Below are 25,194 nucleotides of genomic sequence, written 5' to 3'. Positions count from 1 at the left end.
CTGAAGAAGACACACTAGACAGACAGACAGACAGAGAGAGAGAGAGAGAGAGAGAGAGAGGAGCAGGCCTAAAACTCTGGACTCTGGCTCCCTGGCTCCAGCACCAGACAAGCAGGTCTCCCCACTGCACTGCCCCATGCGTGCGCTTGGCCAGGCGCTGGGCCAGCCTCTGCTGCAGGTCCTCGGACTCCAGCGCACGGAGGGAGCGGCTGCTGGCCACAGCTGCCCTCTGGGCTGTCCCTGCCTGAAATCGAAGTTGCCAACATGATCTCCGCTTGCAAAGATGCTCATAAGAGCAATTTTACGACGTCGTTTTAAAAGCCAAACGGTGCTGAAGCTTCAAAGCCGAGGTAAAACTTCCACTTTGCTGCCATCTGCTCACCCCCCTCCAACTCTTCCAGTGTGAAGGATTATGGACCGTTTCCAGACTCACTGTGTGACGATATGCATGTGTGTGTTCAGGGAGTTTTTTCTGGCTTCTCAGAGTTCTGTAATCCTTGTATGTTTATTCTAAATCATCGTTGTCCATTTCAGACCATCGGCATGCAAAGGGGGAGACATGTCTTTTTAAATGAATGAGCACAGCACTTGCGCAAAGAAACCCCCATTTTAATGAACTTATAGGAGTCTTTGAGTTGGGAAAGAGGGGAGAAGGAAGGATTCCTCCAGAGCAGCGGTTCTCACCTGTGTGTCTCGACCCCTTTGGCAGTCGAACGACCCTTTCACAGGGGTCGCCTAAGACATATTCCCGATGGTCTTAGGAACCGAGACCCCGCTCCTCTATCCGTCTCCAGGCGGGTCCACCCACATGCAGATCCGCCCACATATGAGCACCAGGCGTGAAGACTGTGACCCATGCTACACTGTGCTTCAAGACCAATTTCCATTTATTTGTCATTAGAAAGAAATATTTCACAATATAGAATTACATATTGTTTTGTGATGAATCACTATGCTTTAATTATGTTCAATTTGTAACAATGAAAATACATCTGGCACATCAGATATTTACATGACGACTCATCACAGTAGCAAAATGACAGTGATGAAGTAGCAATGAAAGTAATTTTATGGTGGTGGTGGGGGGTCACCACCACATGAGGAACTGTATGAAAGGGCCGTGGCGTTAGGAAGGTGGAGAACCGCTGCTCTAGAGAAACCTCAGGCCACTCGGAGGTTCTGAGCATAAGACCTTTAGAAGAGGGAGTATGTTTGTCGATAGCTCTCAAGTGACTGGTGTGACCTGCCAGGGTGTTACACCCTCCCCAGGCCGTGCAATCACTCTTATGTGGGTTGTCTGGTGCCCAGAGGAGGGAGGGCAGAGGAGGAGAGAGGCAGGAGGGCGGAATGTGGGTTGGGCCAAGTTTAGAATTACAAGTGCACCAGAGGCCTTCTGGACCACACTGTAAATAGCCAGCACCTTCCCCTTTCCCCCTAGATAATTCTTCCCCTAACTGGACCTCTGGCAACAGCTTCAGGAAGGTTCGTAACATTTTCCTCTCTCTCTCTCTTCTGTTTCTTAGTCTCAGATTGCAGGTTGGTGGGTCTATGGGTCTTTCCACCTCAGGATTGCTTGGTCCTGTTGTAGGAAATATGTTTCTGACATTATATGTGCAAACGCAAAGGCAGCTTCCTTACATTCTGTGTTCCTGGACTTTCTGAGCCTTTGGAGACTATTGATTGATGGAGCCATGTGCTCTGGAAAAAGGGAACTCTGAATGGAGAGAGGAAAGACATTTGGGTTTGATTCCACGTAAATGAGAGCTTCCTTTTCTGTGAAATGACAAGATCAACAGCCCTGGACAAGACTGAAAGAAAACAAAGTTTGCACGCGCCTGTTCTCCTAAACGCTTTTAGTTATTCGACACTTTTTAGTTGACTCTGTGCCATCCCTCTGACAGATGAGAATACTAAGGGCTTTGAGCCATTCATTAACTTTGCAAGCAGTCATCTGGGTCAAAGCTAAGATTTAGACTCAGGCTTGTGGACTCTACAAGCCCTGCCCTTTTACCTGGGCCATGCTGCATTAGAGAGGCAACTAGCTATAAGCTAAAGGAATCTAGCAAAGGGTTAATTCTTTCTCCTCGGATCTGAGATGATGAAGAAGTGAAGGGGGATGAGTCGCCATCATTGGATGACGACCTTCAGATGGTAAAGGGGGCCCCAGAGCCAGCACAAAATCTTAGACAATCTTCTCAAAAGGACCAAGGAAGCTCTTAGGACAAGGGGCTCAGGTTTCTCCTTAGCCCTCAAACCATCTTTGGAGTCCCTTCCCCGATTTATCGATCAGGCAATTATGCCCCGAGTGTCTCTCTGACATTATGGCTCCTTCAGGTGGTCCACCTGGGATCAGAGAGATCAGCCACACTAGACTCTGTGACCAGATGGGACTCCTTTGAAAAAGTTCTGCTAGCATGAACTCTTCCGGAGGTAAAGACAGAAGTCCGTCTGCCTCCTTCCCCAGGCAAAGGGCCCAGGAGAGTTGCTTGCAGGTGTTCTGGTAAACACAGGCAGCCCGTGGAGCTAAAGTGATGTCAGCGAAACAGCAGGGCCAAGTAGGTGTAAGGCCCTGCTCCATGGCCCGCTCACAATCTTCCACTGCTCGGAGGACCAGCTTCCCCATTTGTAAAGGGGAACTGATCCTGTTCACCCTTCGGGCTTGTGAGGGTTAAGTTGTGCAATGCGTGTAAGTGCCTGGCATGCAGGCCTTGCTCACTAAATGGAAGCCTCATCTGGTCTTACTCTCAACTCCACGCTGTCTCCCTCCCCAACGCCGCACTCCCTGCCTCTGAGTCCGTGCTGACTCCGAACGACCCCCTGTGAGTTTCCAAGACAGTAGCTGTTTCCAGGAGGAGAAAGCCCAGTCTTTCTCCCAAGGAGCTGCCGGTGGTTTCGAACTGCCAACCATGGGGATAGCAGCCCAACGTGTAAACCACACGAGGGCTCCACTGAGAGTCCAGAAGAGGGCATTTCTGGCAGCAAAAGGTTTGGAACCGTGGCTCTCTAGCCATTCGAGGTCATTTTCTTGTCCTGTAACGGATGCCTGTGGTTGTCATCACCAAGCAAGCGTCCAGAGTCACGCCTCTCGGAAGGATTTCAGAGAGAGAAGGCAATCCCTGGAAAGATCACTTTGTGCCGTCCAGGGCCTCTGCTCTCACTCAGCTTTGCCCCTTCATTTTACAGAGGAGTTTTTGCTGTCGTCTTACAAAAATCAAACACGTTTTCCGAAGAACATGTCGGAAAGACAGGGAAGGAAGCCAGGCTCATAACCCGAGGACTGAGAGGCACATCTCCGCTGCCAGCCTACCCTTTCGATAGCATTCTTTATGCACTATTTCACAAGCATGATGCCATTACATGAAAGGGTTTTATAATTGTGTTCGCTCCGTGCGTTGTGAATGCCTTTTCATTAAAATCTCTTCTGCAGCACAATCTTCAGTGATTGTTAGAACAGTTATACCAGTGATGTGCTGTTATAACCAGTGTTGGATGAACATCCTTAAAGCAAAGCCTTCATCCAAAGTCACAATTATTTCCTTAAGGGTAAAGCCCTGCCAGAGAAATGACAGGTGTTGAGGATCTGTAGTGATTCCATCCTCTCAACTCTCAGTGTACAGAGCAGAGAAACTAAAGCATACGCTAATGTAGACATGGTTGAGGACGGGATTGCCGGCAGAGAGAAGTGAGAGATAGCCCCAAGGGATGTGTCAATTCTTCAACGTCATACGTGCCAAGCTAAGAGAATTTGTGTAGTTGAAGCAATGGCTGTACTTCAAGGTCAATGCTTGCCCTTTGAAACAGGAAAGAGCTACCTATTCGCAGCAGCTCTTGCGCTTGCACCGGTCTGCAAGGGATGTTAAGGAGACCATGGACCTATACGCCAAGGTATTCGGAATTCCCCCTTTTCTGGCACCTGGATGCTCTTGGAAAACTGCAAGGTGGGGAGGGCTTTCCTTCCTGGGCTGCGGACGGTAACGGAGCTTCTCGCTTGTTTTCCAGGTGGGATGGATAGCAGGGTCTCAGGCACAACCAATAATGGAGAGACTAAACCAGTGTACCCAGTCATGGAAAAGACGGAGGAAGATGGCACCCTGGAGCGAGGGCACTGGAACAACAAGATGGAGTTTGTGCTCTCGGTGGCCGGGGAGATCGTTGGCCTGGGCAACGTCTGGAGATTTCCCTATCTCTGCTACAAAAACGGGGGAGGTGAGCGCTCCTGGGCCACCCCCTCAACCCCCACCCCCGTGGGGACGGAGGGCTGCCTCTCCACCTCTGCCTTCCCTGCGCCTGTGGGGGCGTCCCAAGGCGCATAACATGCCGGGAAGAAAGCCTTTCAATCATTCCGGGCAACACTCGGCAGGAAACTGAGGCTTCGAGGCATTCAGATACTGTATTGGGGCTCTTTCTAGTCCCGCAGAGCATGATGGAAATGGGAGTCTAGCCTTTGGAACCAGGTGAATCCGGCTTTGGATTCAGGCTCTGCAACTTCAGGCTCTGAGCCATTTTGAGCAAGTTACCTCAGCCTTTAGAGCCGGGTTCTCAACCTGTGGGTCGCGGCGACCCCCCCGCCCCCATTCATAACAGTAGCAAAATGACCGTGATGAAGTAAAGCAAAAATAATTTTAGGGTTGGGGGGGATCACCACAACCTGAGGAACTGTATTGAAGGGTGGTGGCATTAGGAAGGTTGAGAACCACTGGCTTAGAGTCTCAACTTAAGAGTTCCTGGGAATGGAGACAGTGGGGCCTGCTTTTCATGGCTCTTGTAAAGAGCAGAGTGTGCAAAGCGCTGAATAAATGGTAGCTATGTGGATGATGAGCTTGGTCCCAACCTTTTCTGTCGTCTTGAAACTCGCTAACCTTGGCTTTATAGCTTCTTCCTCCCCTCTTCTGCTGTCCCCTAAGCTCTCCATTCCCCACCCACCAGCGTCAGAACCTTTGACACAGTGGCTCTTCCTTTAAAAGTTCTCACTGCAAGTGTGTGTGTGTGTGTACACTGATTTTAGTTCTTTACTCTGTTGGGTTTTTAAAATCATTTTATTGGGGCCTCATACAGCTCTTATCACAACCCATACATCCATCCATTGTGCTTATCACATTTGTACATTTGTTGCCATCATCATTTTCAAAACATGTTCTTCCTACTTGAGTCTGTGGTATCAGCTCCTCACTTTTTTTCCTCCCTCCCCACTCTCCCTCCCTCATGAACCCTTGATAATTTATAAATCATTATTATTTTGTCATGTCTTACACTGATTGATGTCTCCCTTCACCCACTTTTCTGTTGTCCATCACCCTGGGAGAGGGGTTATATGTCAATCATTGTGATTGGTTCCCCCTTACCACCACCCCTTTCGTTTACCCTCCTAGTATTGCTACTCTCATTATTGGTCCTTAGGGGTTGATCTGTCCTGGATTCCTTTACCCTGTCTTTACTGACTTCTCATGCCCTCCATTCCAGCCCCTTGAGTTACTCTGCTACTTACCCTCCACCCTAACCCCCGCCCCCTCTCCCAGAGAGAACGATCTTGCCATCATTTCTCCATTTGCAGAGAATCCCCGAACGGTGGGAAGCCGCTGAGGAGCTTTCTGGGTCCTGAGCAGGGGCCTGGCTGACTAGTGCGCAGGGAGACCTTGCTGCTGGGTGAAACGTAGTGCAGTTGGAGCTCCCAGGTCTGGCTTTGTCAGGCTGCAGCCTGGACCAGGGGAGGGCTTGCAGAGGCAGGCTGCTGGCGAAGATGGTGAGAAGAGGGGCCATGTGGGCTGGGGTGGTGGGGTGGTGGAGGGTCCTTTAACACAGCCCCAGTCCTGCTGCAAGGGAGGAGAGGGCCTGCAAACCCCCATCAGCCTCACCGTCCTTTAGCTGAAGGTCGGGAGAGAGGAGGCAGGCACTGCTTAGTGGAGGTGGACGGGCTGGGGGGAAAACTCTAAGGGTGGCTTTGGGGCCACAGACCCTCATTGTCAGATTGCGGGGCCTGGCTCTGGGGTTGGGAGTTAGCTCACTTGTATTTTTCCAGAGTTGTAGAATGGGCTGGCGTGTCTTTCTGCACAGGAATTTCTGGACAGTGGCCTGAAATCACAGGACTTTGCTCAGTCTGCATTGTGAGGGAAGGAGGGGGTCTTCCCACTTCTTGCTGAGCCCTACAAGACTCCACGGGCTTGTTTAGAAATTGGGGCCTCAGCTCCCTCCTTACAGAGAAGAAGGTGCAGGGAAGGGGCTGGCCCAGGGCATAAGCAGGGGGGATGGGGGTACTAAGCTGGGCATGGGGACTCAGTCTCTGGAACCTACTGACCAGCTTAGCCCCTCACATGGCAGGAAGATTAGGAGGTGAGCAGCTTTCCCCAAGCCTCTCTGGAATTGGGTAAAGCTTGGCCTGGGAATGAGCAGGAATGGCATGAAGAGGCGGGAGACAGGGTCTTCCGGGACTCGAGGGTCTTCCGGAAACCACTGGGCTGGAGAAGGGGAAGCCGCTGCATGGGATCCATCCTATATTATTTATTTGTCCGGCCAGGGTTCTTCCCGGGCTGTGCCATGGGGATCCGGGGTCAGTTTGTGTGGAGCTGAGCATGTGCCAGATCCCGGGAGAGATGCAGGCCCAGGAAGAAGACTGGCCCTTGGCTTTTCACCTTGGGGCTTATTGTTGGGGAGGGGAGGCAATAGGTGGCTGTTGTGATTTCTTCCCCTGGAGAGCTTGCCTTGCAGCAAGCTGATTCTGATTAACAGTTGAAACTTTTTTTAGGAGTTGTGAGAGTCGGTTTATTATTATTGTTAAACTGTACACCACCCTCCACAGCCTCTCCCCTTGGTCAAGCACAGGCCTTAGGCATCCTGCCCTCTGTTACCTGATGGAAGACTGTGGGGGAGGGCTGTGTTCTGAGGGGTCCCAGTTTGCTCTGAAGGGCACACGTCACTCAGGGCCCCCATGAGGTCATGGGAAGGCTCATTTGCTGAGGTCAGGGGGACTGACCAAGGGAGACGTAGGGTCTCTAGGGCAATCTCAACCTGCCTATCCTTTTGTCTTTTCGTTTTCCCCAGAAGTGTAAGCTGCACCAATTAACTCACCTTGCCTTCCAAGCAAAACGAGCTCTTACAGAGAATGGGCTTTGACACTCGCTCCGGTCTTATCCTCTCTGTCTCCTTGTCCAAGTGGAAACGGATGGCTTTTTGACACAGCCCTTTGCTGTGATGCCGAGAAGGCGGCTGGGAACAACCAAGACCGTTCCTCTGGTTTGACCTTTTTCTCCTGGTTGAGTCAATTTTTTAAAAACGTGTGGTTCTCAGATTGGGGCTTAAACTCCCAGGGGGTGATAGGAATGTAAATCTTGGAGAAGGCCCCTGGGATCTCCAGGGTGTACCAAGCTCAGATGATGTGATGCTACCCTGTCAGTCTGCTTCTGGGCACTAAGGCAAACCTCACAGCTTCTTGCGGCGCCACTATCATGCTGAGGGAAGAGATGCACTAGGACCTTTACGACTGTTCAGTGGTGAAGTCGAGGATGAAGAATCCCTAAGGCATAATTTTATTTTTATTAATTTTTCCCCCTGAAGGAGTTTAGTCTTCTCGGGTTCCTTCCAGCTTTCCAAGTCGGTGGCTCCAATTTGAAGTGAGCTCCAGAGAAGGGAAGAATCGACTATGGTAGGAGAGCTGGTAGAAAGGTAGTTGAAAACTGTACTTAAGAATTCAAGAAGCAGAGGAAATGAAATAAAGAAGGCCCTTTAAAGTCAGAAGCAACAGGTAGGCTTTTCCAGGGAGAGATCTTGGAGGGGCTCCTGCCTCTACTGTCTTCTACCTGCCTCATCCGAATGGCTTCCCATGTCACTCAGTTGGTGGCAGTGAGTGCACCGTCAGCCCCCCCCCCGCCCCTGCCCCTGCCCCTGATGGCGCCCTCCAACAGCAAACCCTCACAGAGTGTCTACCATACGCACTGCTCTGGCTACTCAGGAGCCATCTCTAGACACCATACCAGTGCCAGGGCTGTGTGTGGTGTTTGCATTCTAGAAGGAGGAAGCAGCCAGGATACCATCAACCCACCACACGGTTCAATGACACAGTATGGCAGAAGTTGATAAGCGCTATAGAAGAAGAACACATGGGGCTGAGGAAAGGGGATCAAGAGTTTGGGTTCGGGGAGTGGTTGCAATTTTAGAAGGGTGGTCAAGGTGGGCCTCCTTGAGTTCATTTTGCGCAAAGCTCGATGGGAGTGCGAGCGTTGGCCTGGTGGATAGTGGGGCGAAGAGGATTCCATGCCCAGGAGAGAAATGGGCTCATGGTCCTAACTTCAGGAAGGCCCGTGAGTCTGGAGCTGGGTGAGTTCATAGAAGGGGAGAATACAGAGGGAAATGGGATTGGAGGTAGCTGATCATGTAGGAGCATTTATTGTACTCGAGACCTGGTCAGTCAAGGCAAGACTTTGAGCAGAAATGTGGCAGACTCCTGGTTAATGCGTTGAGGGTAGGTTATGGGGGAGTGAGCGCAGAAGCGGACCAGTTATGGATTCTACGGCTTATAGACATTCAGGCTCTAAGAGGTGATGGTTGCTTAGACCAAGATGGTAGCAGTGGAGGTGGAGAAATGGTCAGATGCTACACTTACTTTGCAGGTAGAGCCAATAGTTGTGAGAGAAGAAAGGGAGAGAAAGATGACCTTAAGAGTTCCCGCCTGAGCAACTGGAAGGAAGGACTTGCTGTTTACGGAGACGGGAAAGGCTGGAGGAGGAATGGGCTTGGAGAGGAAGGCCAGGAGTTGGGTTTTAGGGATGCTGAGTTTGAGATCTCTGTTAGATACCCCAGTGGAGAGATCAAGTAGGTTTAGAATAGGTGAATGTGGAGTTTGTGAGAGACCTCTGGGCTGCAGATGTACATGTGAGGATCCTTAGTACTTTGAGGTGTAAGAAAATAGACCACGGCCTTTGAAGGGTCTAGAAGAAAAGGAGGAACTGGCAAAAAAGGCAAGGAAGAAGAAGCTAGTCGTGCAGGTCAGCAATCAAGAGAAGGGCTGCCTTGGGAGCCAGCTAAAGACACTGCATCTGGGAGAAGGGACAACTTCACTCCCTGCCACTGGTCAGTTCTGGCTCATAGCAGCCCTCTAGGACTGAGTAGAACTGCCCCTGTGGGTTTCTGAGGCTGAAACTCTTCACAGGCGTAGAATGCCTCACCTTTCTGCTGAAAGGGAGAACTTTATGACGTCAAGTGCTTCTGAGAAGTTAGGAATGATGAGGAAGGAGAACTGGTTGGTGAATTCAGCAACACAGAAGTCCCTGGCGATCTTGGCAGGAGTGGCGTAGTGGAGTTCTGGGGGTATGGATTGAGTGGAGTAATGGGGAGAGGAAGAAGAAGAAGTGAGGACAGTAAACATGGAAGGATTTGGGCGAAACTTGGGAATGTGTGAGTTAGTTTGATCTTTTTTGTGTTCTCCTTCCTGGGTGGGAGTTAGTGGTGTGAGTGCTGTATTGTTAGCAGTCTAGCAGACCCTGTGTGGCCCGCAGCGCTGGGAAGAGATCTCATGAGCAGGTGAAGTTGCTGAAGAAACTGCACAGGGGAACTGTTTCCCTAGCCCTCCACACTAAGTCCCCTGAAGACAGAAGCACATATGATCTTCTTCCAGGGCCTGGGCAGATAAAGCTCCAGTCGTTGGCTCCAGGGGACACCAGATAACATGCGAAGCATGATGTTAGGAGAAGATGGTAAGAGAGGCTTTTGTCAATATGATTCCCTGCTGAGAGGGAATTTAACGGACTTATCTTCCAGTCTCAGAGCAGAAGAAAGCAGCTAGTTAGTGAACTATGTTATACTTAATTTCTAAGTCCAGGTTGCCGAAAACCAGGCCGAGGCCAGGTAGACAAAAGCTTTTGCTAATCTCAGAACACAAGTTAGGGAGCACTTTGGGTGAGAACAGAGGTGCCCCCTTTCCCTGCTTCCCGACCTCTCCTCTCCTCTTTTCTTCTGTCCCCCAGCACTCAGATTCTGAAGAGCTTTGAATCTGGGCCCTGTAGCTGGGATCTCGTCAACTCCCTGCTCCCTGTCTACCAGCACACGAAGTTCTTCTCAGTGGAGACTAGTGTCTCCTCTGAGGCCGCACCAGGATGCACCCGAAAAAAGAGGGATCTGGATCTTCTTAAGCCAAAAAAAAGCTGCATGATCTCTTTTAACCCTTTCAAGATGGAATTGTCTTCTGATTTGAATTTTGTTGTTGTTGAAACCGTGTGCTTTCAGTGATGGAAAGCATTTTCAATAAAAGGTAAAAATTAAAAGGGGTCCAGTACAATTAGTGGGGCACATTTGTCCCAAGGAATCTCTGGTGTGGGGGTTGGTGAGATGAAGTCCCACTTCTGCAGATCACAGGTGTACAGCACCCTCCTCCCCATGGCAGCATGCACTAAAAACGGGATAGCTGCTTCCCCCTAGAACGCAGAGTTGGGAAATGTAGGCGGCACCATATAGCTCAGAGGTCACAAAAGAGTTATCTATCAGGGATAGGGGCAATAGCAACTCAAAAGATTACATAGGGGCCTCAGGGGGCAATGCATTTACGTGAGTGGGGCGGAAAGCTCAGAATGGAGGATGAGAATGGTTGCAGAACTTAAGGAATATAATCAAGTACAGTTGAAATGATACGTATTTTGCTGGTATATTCTCATAAAACAACTAAAAAAAATTGAAAGCACAAAATAAAAAGAGAGAAGAAGAAAACAATAGGAGAAGGCGTGTGGAGGAAAGGCAGCCACAAAATAAATCTGAGCGCTAGACTGTGAAGGGCTAAGAGGATTACACGGTCGGTCGCTGGTATTCAGGACAACTGCTGGCCTCCAGGCTTATGGGGACACTGAAGAATGAAGAGAAATGCGGGGCGCTTGTCTTTGTGTAAAAGTAATAGCTGTTCCACTGGTAGTCGTGCGGTTGCTAGTTGCCACTGAGTCCATTTCAACTCACCTCCCGTACATGACAGTTTGTTAGCCCTTCTAGTGAATTCCTCACTGTCTAGACCTGGCCGGGCACTGGTGGTCACGGCGCATGGCCATTGCCCTATGCTCGCTCAGGTTGCACGTGTGGCATGGTTATCAGTGCCCACGTCAGGAGGGAGACCATTACAGATGACTGACCCTCTGAGTGTGTTCCCCTGTGAGAGGCCCGCAGAATGATTCCTTCTTAGCATGAGAGGGTGTTCTCTCCCATCTCAAGGGGCAGAATGCGAGTCCATTTTACAGTTTTGGGAAGGAGACTAGCATTGCGGGGTTGGGGTAGGTGGGGTGTGTGGTGTGTGTGTATGTGAGGGGGGGGGCGATGGGTGATACCAAATGGTGCAATTCTCATTCTCCAAACCCAGGAATAGTCACATCTTTTGATGGTGGTGACGGGGGCTTGGGTGACATAGGCCCACACCCATGTCCCTCTCTCATTCCGCCCCACCCTCGCCCCCTCCCTACTTCTAGAGCCAGCAGCTCCACAGGGCAGTGTGAACCTTGTCCCTGCTGGCCGGTTCCCAGATGCACAAAGAAGCAGGATTGAGGGCAGGATCCACCGCAGTTAAACACTGGCTTGGTTTCCGGAGACAGAGTTGGCCGCCAGGATGGGGTGAAGCTCTTTTCTGGAACGCTTGGGACTGTTCGCATCAGCTATTGGATTCTCCCTGCCCTGATTTTCTCTTTCTGCCCAACAAATCTTGGATTGTTTTATTGATTTCTTTTTGAGTAGAATTATTTATGGTCTTTATTTACTTGCCCTTGGGCAATCCAGGGTTCTCCTCCATGCCTGAATTATGGGTTTGCAGACTAAAAGCTAGAGATGTGGCAGGTAAAGAACGGAGACTACATTCTAGCCTGTCCCTCATGAACTTTTGTTGTAATAGCTTTATCCAGGTCTAAGAACCTTTGACATATGGCGACCCCAGGCGTGTCAGTGTGCTCCAGTGGATTTTTTAACAGCTAGTATTTGGAAAGGAGGCCAAGTGACGTCATGGATTACACAATGGGCTGCTAACCATGGTGTCAGCAGTTCCAAACCCCCAGCGAGGCGCTCCACTCGCACCAAGAGTTACAGTCTAGGAATCTCACAGGGGCTGTTCTTTCTACCCTGTCCTATAGGGACACTGTGAGTTGGCACCAACTCCATGGTAAGTGAGTGTGGTTTTTTGGTTTGAATATTTTGGAAGTCGGTTAGTAGGCCTTGATTTCAAGGTGCCTCTGGATGAGCTGAACCTTCCAACCTTCCAGTCAGCAGCAGAGAGAGTTAACTGGGTAGACCATTGAGGGAGCTCCTTATTTGGTTATACTTAACTTAAAATGGAATTCCGGGGTGGAGCTAATTCTACTCTGACATATACATGGGATTGCCATGAGTCAACTGGAAGGCAATTTTTTAAAACTTAAAATAAGCACATATTTGCATATATTTATAAGTTTAGCATTAAGGTAGAAGCTGGACATTGGACCTCCACTCAAGTACTCCCTCATGCAAGAACACTTTGTTCTATTGAACTGGCATTCCACGATACTCACCCTCCCGACATGATCACTGAAGATAAAGTAGGTGCATAAGTAAATGGCATGAAGAAAGCTGATGGTGCCTGGCTATCAAAAGATATAGTGTCTGGGGTCTTAAAGGCTTGAAGATAAACAAGCGGCCATCTAGCTGAGAAGCAACAAAGCCCACATGGAAGAAGCACACCAGCCTGTGTGATCAGGAGGTGTCAATGGGATCAGGTATCGGGCACCAAAGAACACAAAATCATATCATTGTGAATGAGGGGGTGTGCGGAGTGGGGACCCAAAGCCCATCTGTAGGCAACTGGGCATCCCTTTATAGAAGGGTTGCAGGGAGGAGACAAACCAGTCAGGGTGCAGTGTAGCAACAATGAAACATACAACTTTCCTCTAGTTCTTTAATGTTTCCTTTCCCCACCCCCACTAACATGATCCCAATTCTACCTTACAAATCTGGCTAGACCAGAGCCATGTACACTGGTACAGACAGGAACTGGAAACACAAGGAATCCTGGACAGATGAACCCTCAGGACCAGTGGTGGGAGTGGCAATACTGGGAGGGTGGAGGGAAGGTAGAGTAGAAAGGGGGTACCAATTACAAGGATCTACATATAATCTCCTTCCTGAGGGATGGACAATAGAAAAGTGGGTAAAGGTAGACGTCAGACAGTGTAAGACATGATAAAATAATAATAATTTATAAATTATCAAGGGTTTGTGAGGGAGGGAGGGCATAAAAATGAGGAGCCGATACCAAGGGCTCAAGTAGAAAGCAAATGTTTTGAGAATGATGATGGCAACAAATGTTCAAATGTGTTTGACACAATGGATGTATATGAATTGTGATAAGAGTTGTATGAGCACCCAATAGAAAGATTTAAAAAAAAACCATATTTTTAAAGGGTTCAATGTGATACGTTTTGACAAATCTATGCCCCCACGAACCATTGCCACAGCCAGGACAATGAACATATCCATCACCCCCCAAAACTTCCTCCTGCCCCTTTATGCCCCCTCCTTCCTGCCCCTGCCCCTCTGACCCCCCATCCCAAGGCAACCACGGATCTGTTTTTGATCACTGTCGGGAGTGCGCCTTCCTTTGGATTCTGTATGAAGAGGTTGGGTTAATGCTCTGTGTACTCGTTTTTAATCCTGGTGCGTTCACTTAGCAGAATTATTTTGAGATTCATCCACAGGTTTGGGTAGACCAGTCGTTCATTTCCCTTTTTTTCTGAGCCCTGTCCTATTTCTACCACAGTGTGTTTATCCATTCATCTATTGATGGGCATTTTAGTTGCTATCAGATTTTGATGATTGCCACTAACACTGATATGAATAATTTTTGGTACCAATCTGTCTATCTACCTATACTTTCATTACCCTTGGGTGATACCTAGATGTAGAATGACTGAATTGTACGACCGGTGTAGTTTCAGGTTGTTAAGAAGATACCAGACACATTTCCAAAGTCGTCGTACCGTTACATTCCTGCCAGCCGTCTCTGAGATTGCCAGCTCCGCTTCATATTTGCCAATATTTGGTCAGTCGTTTCTGTTTTCTTTTTTCCCAAACCGTTTTAATACCAATATCATATCATTCCATAGCTCAATCACATCAAGCAGTATTGTGCAATCACTACCACCATCAGTTTCAAAACATTTTCTTCCTTCTTGAACTTCTTGATATCAGCTCCCCTTCAGCCCCCCTCCCCCACTGTCCCCCCAGGAGCCCTTATTCTATTTGTTGTCACAGTAGGTTAATCAATCCTGAGTTTCCTATATAAAAAAACAGAAAAGACGTTTAACAAAATTCCAGGGGGCTACTCCATTTGCAGACAGGTCTGCTGTATCATCGTGGCTGTAGCTTGACCCTGCCTGTAACTAGTGGTGTCGAGCACTTTGCGTGCACTTGCTTGAAATCTGTAGATCTTCTTTTGTCGGATGTCAGCTCAAATATTTTACCCCTTTCAAAAATTCGGTATTTGTCTTCTAACTGTGGGGTTTTGAGAGCTCTTTATATATTCTGCTCTGTCCTGTTGGGTTGCGATGCAACAGAATTGACTCCACTGCAGTGGGTTTTTTATATTCTGAATATAAATCTTTTATCAGATACACATTTTACGGATATTTTCCCCAGTCTGTCCTTGTCTTTTCCTTTTCTTAACAGTGTCTTTTAAAAAAACATCGTTTTATTGGGGCTCTTACAGCTCTCCGAACATTCCACACATCAACCGCATCAAGTTAAAAGGGTCTTTGGAAGAGCAGAAATTTTAACCTTTGATGAAGTCCAGTTAGTATTTATTCTTTTGGAAAGTACGCTTTTGTTGTCAGATGTAGGGAATCGTTGCCTAATACACCACAGAGGTTTTCGCCAGTATTTACTCCTGGAAGCCTTGTAGTGCTAGGTGTTGCCTCTAGGCTTACAACCCATTTGTTGTGTAGGGCACAACATTCTTCTTTCTTTCTTTTTCTGCAAGTGCATATCCACTCTTCATAGCACCATTTGTTGAAAAGACGACATGGTCCAATGCTTTGTCTTTACACCTGTGTCAGAAATCAGTTGTCCTACTAGTAAGGTGAGCACAACTCAGGATAAACAGCTACTTGGGATTAAGGGAAGGGGGCAGCACTTACCCAAGGGCAAACTACCCATGGAGACAGAAAACATAGGTAGGTGGCTAGATATGTGTTGGTGCCTTGAGGAGATGTTAATGAATGAAATGAAACAGAATATGTATGAATCGTGAAATGTGAAACTGATGATCTTCTCTATAAACCTTCATTCAATTCACAATAAAAGTTTTGCTTTTTTTTAAAATCCAGTGGTGCAAATATGTATGGACCCATTTCAGGACTCTTAGCTATTCCATCTATGTATTTGTGCATTTTGACCCCTATTAGTACCATATTGCCTTGATTGCGATAGCCTTTAATTTCACCTTGAAGTCTCAAAGCAAACCAAATTCATGACTATCGAGTTGATTCTGATTTATATTGAGTCTACAGGCAAGTAGAACTGCCCCTGTGGGTTTCCCAGACTGTAACTCTTTATAGTTAGCTTCATTGCAGCTTCTTTGAAGTTAGCCTCATCTTTCTCCTGAGGCGCAGCTGGTAGTTTTGAACCACTGACTTTGTGGTTAGCAGCCCGGTGTATAACCCACTATGGCAACCAAGCACCTAGTCTTGAAATCAGCTAGTGTTTAACCTTAAACTTAATTCTTTTTTCAAAGTTGCTTTGCATATTTGCAGTTGTGTAGTGGTGACCAGTTGAGCTGCGATCCCCATGGTTGGTAGTTTGAAACCACCAGCAGCTCCTCTGGAGAAAGACTGGGCTTTCTACTCGCATGAACAGTTACAGTCTTGGGAACCCCCCAGGAGTCGGTCGCTATGAGTCAGCACTGACTCGATGGCAGAGAGGTTGGTTTGGGTTTTTCCTACAGTATGAGAACTTAAATTCTAAGCACTTCATTTTATGGGACTGGGAGGGGGGCGTCCATTTTGAGTCTTAACACAAACTAGCCTCTATTGAGCCCTCTCTGACTATGGACTGGACAACGCACAATGCTGCCCTCAGGTAGAAGGGATTTAAAGGGGATTACCACGGCTCCCCTAACCAGCCCTGGAAGAGGTAAGCTTTCCATTCAGGGACTTGCCTGGGTGTGTCCCTAATGGAAACTGGGGTAGGGCTGCCTGATCACGATTCATGGCTAATCAAGATGGTGGAAGCCCAAGAACCAATCATGTAAACGTTAAACGTCTGCAGTAGTCTACGTATCCTAACCAGGGTCCCTTTCCCAACTCCTAGTCATGCCTGTGACTGGGATGAATTAACGGGCCACCAATCATGATGTGGGGGAGAATTTCTTTGGGGCATTGTTCAGGCCTCATGCTGATGTCTCTCTTATCTGGGTGGTTTGTCTTTGCCGCAAGACTTCATAAAGGGGGGGTCTCTATAAATATATATTTGAATTTGAGATTTCCCCCCCTTAAAGCACTATTAATTGTAGGTTGCAGTGAACTTTTAGATCAATTTGTGAAGAATTGACACCTTAATAGTGAGTTATTAGTATGTTCATGTCTGTCTATTTACTTAGGCCTTCTTGGATTTCTTTAGGAGCCCTGATGGCACAGTGCATTAAGCCTCAGGTCACTAACCTGCTCACAGGAGGACAGTGAGGCATCCTGCTTCTGTGAAGAGTTACTGACACCTCTGGGGCAGCTCTATTCTGACCTATAGGAATCAACTCCATAGCAATGGGTTTGGTTTGGGTTTATGGTTAATTTCTCTTAGCAATATTCTATAATTGTGACTTACAAAGCTCTTGCACTTTTGGTCAGATTTACTCATACCTATTTTATATATTTGATATTATTATGAATGATACTGATTTTCAATTTCAATTTCCTATTGCTTGTTGCTCTGGTGGTGTAGTGGGCTGTATGTTGGGCTGGGAGCCACCTGGTTGGCAGTGTAAACCCACGAGCTGCTCTGCAGGAGAAAGATGGGCTTTCTGCTCCTCTAAAGATTTACCATTAGAAACCCACAGGGGTAGTTTTACTCTGGCTTACAGGGTCACTTAGGAGTTGGAATTGAGTTGATGGCAGTGAGCTTAGTTTTAATTTGTAGTTAGAATTTAGAAATACAATTGATTTCTGTGTTTGATCTTGTATCCTGCAACCTTTCTAATCGCACTAGTTCTCAGCTAGTTTTTTGGCCATCTCAAAGGATTTTATACCTAGACTACCAGGTCATCTATGACTAACACAGTTTATTTCTTCACTTCTACTCTGGACAACTTTTCATTTCTTTCTTTTTTAACATTATTTCTCTGACTAGATTCGGCAGTACAATGTTGACTAAAAGTGATGAAGACAGACATCCTTTTACTAGTTCTTCATATTAGGGACAAAACTGGGTTTTTGCCATTAAATGTGGTGCTGGCTGTAGGCTTTTTGTAGCCGCTCTTTACCAGGTAGAGAACGTTCCCCTTTACTCATCATCGACTGACAGTTTTACGGCTGTTGAATTTGATTAAAGATTTTTTTCTGCTTCTATTGAAATGATCATATTGTCTTTTTTGTAACATTCCTCAAAATAATGAACTGTGCTGATCTCTGAGTGTTAAACCAACCCGGGATGACCCCTCTTGCATGATTTCTTCTCCTTTTCAGATGGTGTTAGGTTGGATTTGCTAAAATGTTGGCATCTAGGTTTAGAGATACGCTGCTCTGTGGCAATCTTTTCTTGTCATGCCTTTGTCTGCGCTTGTGGTTCAGATAATGCTGGCCTCACAGACTGAGTTGAGAAACATTCAGGCATTTTCATTTTCCTGGAAGAGTTTGTGTAGAATTCGTATGATTTCCCCCTCATTAAATGTCCAGTTGGATTCATCAGCCAAGTCATTAGAAATGGAAGTTTTCTTTGTGGGAAGGTTTTTAACTAAAGCCAATAATTTGGAAAACAGATGTTACTCAGGATATTTATTTCTTCTTCAGTAGTCTGTGTTGTTTAGGGTATTTGTGCCTTACATCTAAATCGGCAGGAAGTGGGTCAGACGACTTCCTTACGTTCCTGTTATAAGTATAGAACCTGTTCTGGTGAGAACTCTCTCATTGTGATACTGATGATTTGTATCTGCTCCACCCCCACCCCACCCCCATCAGCCTAGTGAGTTTATCAATTTTATTCATTATCTCAAAGAACCAGCTTTTGGTTTCGTTGTTTTTTCTGTTATTTATTTATTTTTAATCCTTCATTGATTTCTGATCTTTATTTTCTTTGACCTGACTGTTGGTTTCCTTTGTTCTTTTTCTCATGCCTTGAGGTGGAAGTTCAGACATTTCTTCTTTTATAATAATCGCATTAGTGCTAACATCTCACTCTCCATAAAGCCAAACTTACCGCCATCGAGTGCTGACTTGATAGCAATCTTATAGGACAGGGTAGAACTGCCCTGTGCGTTTCCCAGACTGTAGCTCTTTACAGGAGTGGAGAACCCTGTCTTTCTCCTGAGGAGCAGCAGGTGGTCTTGAACTGCGGACCTAGAGGTTAGCAGCCCACAGTGTAACCACAACATTGCCAGGGCTCCTAAGTGTTGCTTTAACAGTATCCTACAGATGTTGATATGTTGTGTTTTCATTGTTGCTCATTCAAGTTTCCCCTTTGATTTCTTCTTTCATCCATAGTTATTTAGAAACACGTTACCCAGTTTTCAAATCTGTAGGGGTTTTCCAAAAGTCTTTCTGTTATTGATCTCTACATTTGTCAGAGGACATCATTTTTATGAATTCTTTTGAACTTATCGAGAATGGCTTTTTGGCTCAGAATAAGTTAAGTATTTCATGTGCCCTTGAAAAGAGTGTGTCTCCTGCTGTTATTGAGCATGTCAAAGGGAGACCTGGTGGCATCATTGTTACGAGTGGGGCTGCTAACCACAAGGTCAGCAGTACAAAACCACCAGCCACCCCTCAGGAAAAAAAAACAGGGCTTTCTACTCGTGGAAAGAGTTATGGTCTCAGAATCTCACAGGAGCAGCTCTACCTGTCCTATAGGGTTGCTGTGAGTCGGCATAGACTTGGTGGCTCTGATGATGGTTGGTTAAGTGCCCAGTAGGTCAAATTAGATGATACGGTCCCTCAAATCTTTTAAGCTTGAACTAATTTTTCTTTCAACCTGTTTTATCAATCATTGACAGTAGAATATTGATACCTTTAACTTTAATTAGTAATTTATCTATTTGCTTTGTCATTCATCAGTTTTTGCTTCATGTTTGGAAACTATTATATCTTCATAAGCATTTATGATTGTTAATACAACTTAAGAATCTACCTCTTTACCATTATGAAATGATCTTTATCCCTGGTGATATTCTTTGCCCTGATGTCTACTTTATCTGATATTAATATAGTCAATCCAGTTTTCTTTTGATTAGTGATAGTATGCCATGTCTTTTTCCATTTTTTCTTTGAACCTATTTGTGTCTTTATGTTTGGACTGCATTTCTTGTAGGCAGAATAGATTGAATCTTGATTTTTTTCTTAAGCAAATTCCTGCCTTTTAATTGAGACATTTAGAAAATTTGCATTTAATGCAATCATCTATACTAAACTCAAAACATCCATTGCCTTGCCATTGAGTTCATTCTAACTTATAGAGACGCTATACAGTTAGGGTTAAATCTTCTCTCTTATTTGTTTTCTATTTGTCTTATCAATTCTTTGTCTCCTCTTTTCTTGTTTTCAGTTCCTTTCTTTCTTGTTTTGTTTCTATTTTCTTTGGAATGGATTTGATTTATAAAATTGATTGCATTATTGGGTTGTTGGCTTATTATTGCAACTCCAACGTGTTTATTTTAATGGTTGTTTTGAGTTTTATAATATATGTCTCTAACTTATTATAGTTTATCCTCAAATGATATCACTATAATATTTCTCATATGAGAGCCTTAAAATAATGTAGTTAAATTTATTTTCTCTTAACCTTTTTGCTTTTTATAATTTACTTTTCATGTTATAAACCCCACATTATAGCATTATTTTTGTTTAACTTGTAAATTGTCTTTTAAAGAAGTTTGAATAATAAATAATACCTATTTACATATGTGCTTAAAGTTTCTAGTGCTCTTTATTCGTTTATGTACATTTTGATGCAGCATCATTTCCCTTTGCTCAAAGAACTTCTTTGATTATTATTTTCAATCACTTTATTGGGGCTCTTACAGCTCTTATCACAATCCATACATCCATTGTGTCAAGCACATTTGTACATTTGTTGCCATCATCCTTTTCAAAACATTTTCTTTCTACTTGAGCCCTTGGTATCAGTTCATTTTCCCCCTCCATCCCTCATCCACCCTCTCTTCTTCCCTCCTTCCCTCCCTCCCTCATGAACCTTTGATAATTTATAAATTACTATTATTTTATATCTTATACCAACTGTTATCTCCCTTAACTCACGTTTTTTGTTGTTCATCTCCCTTGGGGTGATGATCATTGTGATGATACATCAGTTCCCCTTTCTTCCCCACCTTCCCCCTACCCTCCCATGATTGTTCCTGAGGGGTTTATCTGTTCTGGATTCTGTGTGTTGAGATCGGTACCAGTGTACTTGCTCTGGTCTAGCCAGATTTGTAAGGTAGAATTGGGGTCATGATAGTGGTGGAGAAGAAGCATTAAAGAATTAGACACAGCAGTTCTCGACCTGTGGGTCGCGACCCCTTTGGGGGTCAAACAACCCTTTCACAGGGGTCACCAATTCATACCAGTAGCAAAATTACAGTTATGAAGTAGCAACAAAAATACTTTTATGGTTGGGGGGTCATCACAATATGAGGAACTGTATGAAAGGGTCGCAGCATTAGGAAGGCTGAGAACCACTGAACTAGAGGAATGTTGTATGGTTTGTGGGTGCTATATTGCTTTCTTGTGACCCTTCTGTGAGTGGGTGTCCAATTGTCTACAGATGGGCTTCGGGTCTCTACTCCACACACACACACACACAGGGAAAAATTATTTTAACATATTTTATAGTGATGAATTATTATTTATTTTACTTTTATCTTTGAACAATATTTTCATAAGGATTCTAGAATGTTAGATATAGGATTCTAAATCGACAGGTTACTTTTCTTTCTGTATTTTGACAAATATGTTCCACTCTATCTTCTCCATTTTATTTTGTTTCCAATAAGAAATTTTATTTCATCTTCTTTTTGCCTTCCTGTATAGTTTTCACTTAAAATTATTTATTACACCCAAATCACTTTATGGTGATGCACCTTGTTTGGTTTTCTTTGTTTCTTATCTTGGCGCTTGTTTCTATCTGGGTCTGTGTTGTTCTTCCGACCCATCCCAACCTTGTGTACAACGGAACAAAACACGGCCAGGTCCTGCACCGGGTTGTTCTCACAGTTATTCCCATGTCTGAGCGCGTTGTTGCAGCTATGGTGCCAGTGCAACTCCTTAAGGCCTTCCTCTTTCTCTCGGCCAATCATGATGTCCTTCTCCAGGGACTGGTCTCTCCCGACAACATGTCCAAAGTAGGTAAGACGGAGTCTCACCATCCTTGCCTGTGAGGAGCACTCTGGTCATACTTCTTCTAAGACCACATTTGTCCTTTTGGCGGACCATGGTCCTTTCAATATTCCTCTCCAGCACCACCATTCACATGCATCAATTCTTCCTTATTCAATGTCCGACGTTCACATGCACAGGAGGCAATTGAAATACCATGGCTTGGGTCAGCTGTACCTTAGTCCTGAGGTAACAGCTTTGCTTTTCATTACTCTAAAGAGGTCCTGTGCAGCAGAGTGACCTAATGCAAGCCATCTTCTGCCTGCTGTTTCCATAAGTAGTGATTGTGGATCCAAGCAAGACAAAATCCTTGAGAACTTCAACTTTATCTCCACTTACCATGATGTTACCTTTTGGTCCAGTTTGTGAGGATTGGGGTCTTCTTTACATTGACTTGTAGTCCGCACTGAAAGTTGCAGTCCTTGATCTTCATCGCCAAGTGCTTCAAGTCCTCTTCACTTTCCGCAAGCAAGGTTGTGTCATCTGCATATCTGAGTTTGTTGGTAAGCCTTGCTCCAATCCTGATGCCACATTCTTCTTCATAGAATCCAGCTTCTTTGAGGATTTGCTCAGCATACATATTAAATAAGTATGATGAGAGGATACAACCCTGATGCACATCTTTCCTGATTTTACACCACACAGCTCTATTCTGTTAGAACAAGTGCCTTCTGATCCATGTATAAGTTTGCATGCACACAATGAAGTGTTCTAAATTCCTGTTCTTCTCATGGTTATCCATAGCTTGTTATGACCACAGTCAAATGCCTTGGCATTGTCAATAAAACACAAGCAACTATCTTTCTGGTATCTCTTCTTTGAGCCACGATCCATCAGACATCAGCAACGATATCCCTTGTTCCACGTCCTCTTCTGAATCTGGCCTGAACTTCTGGCAGCTCCCTGGATCTCTTCCAGCCAGCTGGCCAAGTCGCTTACACATCTTCTAGTAAGAGCTTCATCAGCTTGTTGAAACATTTCAATCGGTATTCTATCAATTCCTAAAGCCTTGTTTTGGTTAATGCTTTCAGTGTGTGTGTGTGTGTGTGTGTGTGTGTGTGTGTGTGTATTTTTCATCAAATTTGGAATGTTTTCAGTCATTATTTTCTTAAGATGCTTTGTTCTGACCCCTCTCTTTACCCTTTCCTTCCTGGTGGGATTTCAGTTATATGTCTAATTAGGCTGCTTGAAGTTGCCCTGCAGTTCACTGACGTTGCCTTTTGTCTTCAAAATGATCTTTTCAGTGTTTCATTTTTGTTTCTACATCGATGCCTCAGCCTCATTCATCTTTTTTGCTACTGTGTCTCACCTGTGATTCATCCCATTCAGTTTATTTTTTTATCTCATACATTGTAGTTTTATCTATGGAAGTTTGATTTTGGGTCTTTTAAAAATATCTTCCATACCTACATTTAATTTTCTGGATATATGTGTACGGTATGCTAGATATATCACAAGTAGATGGCTTAAACAAACAGAAATGTATTCTTTGACAAGTGAGGACACGACAAGTCCACATTCCGGGAACCAGCTCCAGGGAAAGTTTCTCTCTGTGTTAGCTCACACTTGAGGAGCACGGGCCCATCACCTGGGTGATCTCCCTGTGTCTCAGTAGCAATCTTCTCCGAGGTCTCTGAGTTTCTCTGTGCAGGAGTCCCACATCCAAAGAGTCACTCCACGCCTAGCTCTTCTTTCTTGGTGGTGGTAGGACCTGCTCTGGTTGCTTCTCTCTCCTTTTATCTCTAAGATTAAAGGTATTGCAGACCATGTTCCAGAGGAACTTTTACTTTGGATCAGGGCTGCAATGAGATGAAAGGTGTTGCACTCTACCCACGCTAAATCATCTTACCACTTAACCACTTACCACTGATTGGCTTATGGGGAATCATGACGTCACTACCGCATTACATCATTCCGAAACTGCAAACCAGAGAATCACAGCCTATGCAAGCTGACATATACTTTTTTTGGAGAAAGAAATTCAGTCCATGACACTATGGAATATGGTTATTGTATCTATTTATTTATTACTATGTAACTAACACGTGGGGTCACTGTGAGTCAGAATTCACTCATGACAAAAGATATGTTGATTCTAAAACCTGTGTCAGTTTCAATTGGTTTATTTACTCATTGTGGGCTATATTTTCCTTCTTCTCTGCTTGCCTCTTTTTCTTTAAACTCTTTAGTGTGCATTAGCTGATGGCTTACAGTTCCACAGTCAACAGGTATGCAGATTTGGATTCGACTCATTCCCCGGTGTACCCTCATTTCCTCTCCTTCCGTCCTGGGTTTCCTGTTTCTGTTTCCCCGTCTCCCTTAACCCTCTGCCGTTTGACCTTACGTGATTGATTATCATAATGTAGAGGTGGGTTCAGTTCCAGACCTGAAAGGTAGGGTCATGGTCTCAGGTTCTCATCATTCTCTGTGTGACAATAAACCTGGCCTCTTTCGTGAGTTTGTCTTTGGTGCTACCTTTCCTCCTACTCTACGAAGGGCCTTCTGATGTGAGCCTTTGGGAAAGGTTGGTAGGGACAGCCGGGTACCACGCAGTTCTGGCTCAGGAGTGTGGAACAGGATGTTTGCCTGATCTGTTAGTCCATTGAAGTAATTGTTTCCGTGTGTCTTTCCAGTTGTAATGGGATGACAGACACCGTGACTCTGCCTTGCTGGTGGCTATTTTGTATTTCTATAAATATGTTTGAGCTTTGTTTGGGGACTGGATCTTTTTGAGTTACTTAATCTCGTTGGGTCTCTTTTTCATGATTTGGTAAACAAGACTGTGGGAGTCCTCCGGCTGTAGCTAGTTGTTCCCACTCCTGGGACGTTACGTTTTGGTGTACTCTGTTCAGTGTCTGGGGAATCTTGAAGTGACTCAGTCTGTCTGGTAGGAGTGGGGACTTTTCCCAACCTTGTGTGAGCACCGGTCGCCATGACTCTTAGTCTTTGGGGATGGCTATTTCCTTTCCTTGCTTGGGGGAGTGTTCTCACATGTATGACTGACTAGTGCTCCCGTGGAATGTTCTAGGGGGCTCCTCTGCAGATATTAATCATTTCTCCTTGGTCAGTTCTCTCCTCTCTGGTACTCTATCCAGAGAACCTCTCCTAGTCAGCAAATGGCGAAAATGCCAACTCGTCTGGCTTTGGTAGACGTATCTTAACCAGCAATCATGAAAACCGAAGCAGAAATGATTTCTTCTGGGAAATTTGATTTCCGCCTGCTGGAATGACGCGAAGAGCAATCGCTTCCTTGGAAAGGATGACAGCCTGTGGGCTGGCTCAATGCTCCTGGGCATCTGCTATTCAAGGAGCTCTGTGCTATTGGCACAAGTTGTGAGTTACTGAGGCAGCGTTGAGGATGGAATCGTGTCCTCTCCAAATATATGCTGAAATCCTAATCCCGATACCGGTGGGGTCAACTGTGGGGAATAGTTTTTCTTTGTTGCCTTAATGTTGCTATAATCAGTCCAGGGTGCATCCTAAACCTAATCACTTCTGAGTGAAATCAAGAACAGCGTAGCCATGGAGTCAAGGATGCCATGGTGGAGGTTTCCAGGGAAACCAGGAGTGCTGAGGCTAGAGAAGCTGAGACAAAGATTCCCCCTCCAATGGCCCCACATCTAGTCTTCTCCACTGTGAGAAA

General features: G+C 45.6%; 1 protein-coding gene across 7 annotated transcripts in view; it reads left to right on the top strand.

Annotated features, from left to right (window-relative positions):
* The window catches only part of LOC101661336 (sodium- and chloride-dependent GABA transporter 2), a 71,555-nt gene that overhangs the window by 18,692 nt on the left and 27,669 nt on the right, over positions 1 to 25,194 (top strand). Inside the window, exons 1-3 of one of the 7 annotated variants that reach the window (XM_045295923.1) lie at positions 1,456 to 1,482; positions 3,802 to 3,885; positions 4,000 to 4,206. In XM_045295923.1, coding sequence (XP_045151858.1) covers positions 4,005 to 4,206 — 202 coding nt within the window. In that variant the 5' untranslated portion in view covers positions 1,456 to 1,482; positions 3,802 to 3,885; positions 4,000 to 4,004. Of the gene's footprint in view, positions 1 to 218; positions 351 to 1,397; positions 1,483 to 2,136; positions 2,152 to 3,801; positions 3,886 to 3,999; positions 4,207 to 25,194 lie in introns of those variants that run through there. The other 6 variants (XM_045295924.1, XM_045295926.1, XM_045295922.1 and 3 more) reach the window with 6 other exon arrangements.

This window comes from Echinops telfairi, unplaced genomic scaffold (genome assembly GCF_000313985.2).
Source record: "Echinops telfairi isolate 266 unplaced genomic scaffold, ASM31398v2 ScPeMD7_6273;HRSCAF=7185, whole genome shotgun sequence".
Taxonomy (NCBI): domain Eukaryota; kingdom Metazoa; phylum Chordata; class Mammalia; order Afrosoricida; family Tenrecidae; genus Echinops; species Echinops telfairi.
Note: the sequence above shows the minus strand (reverse complement) of the source record. Positions and strands in the feature narration are given on the sequence as shown.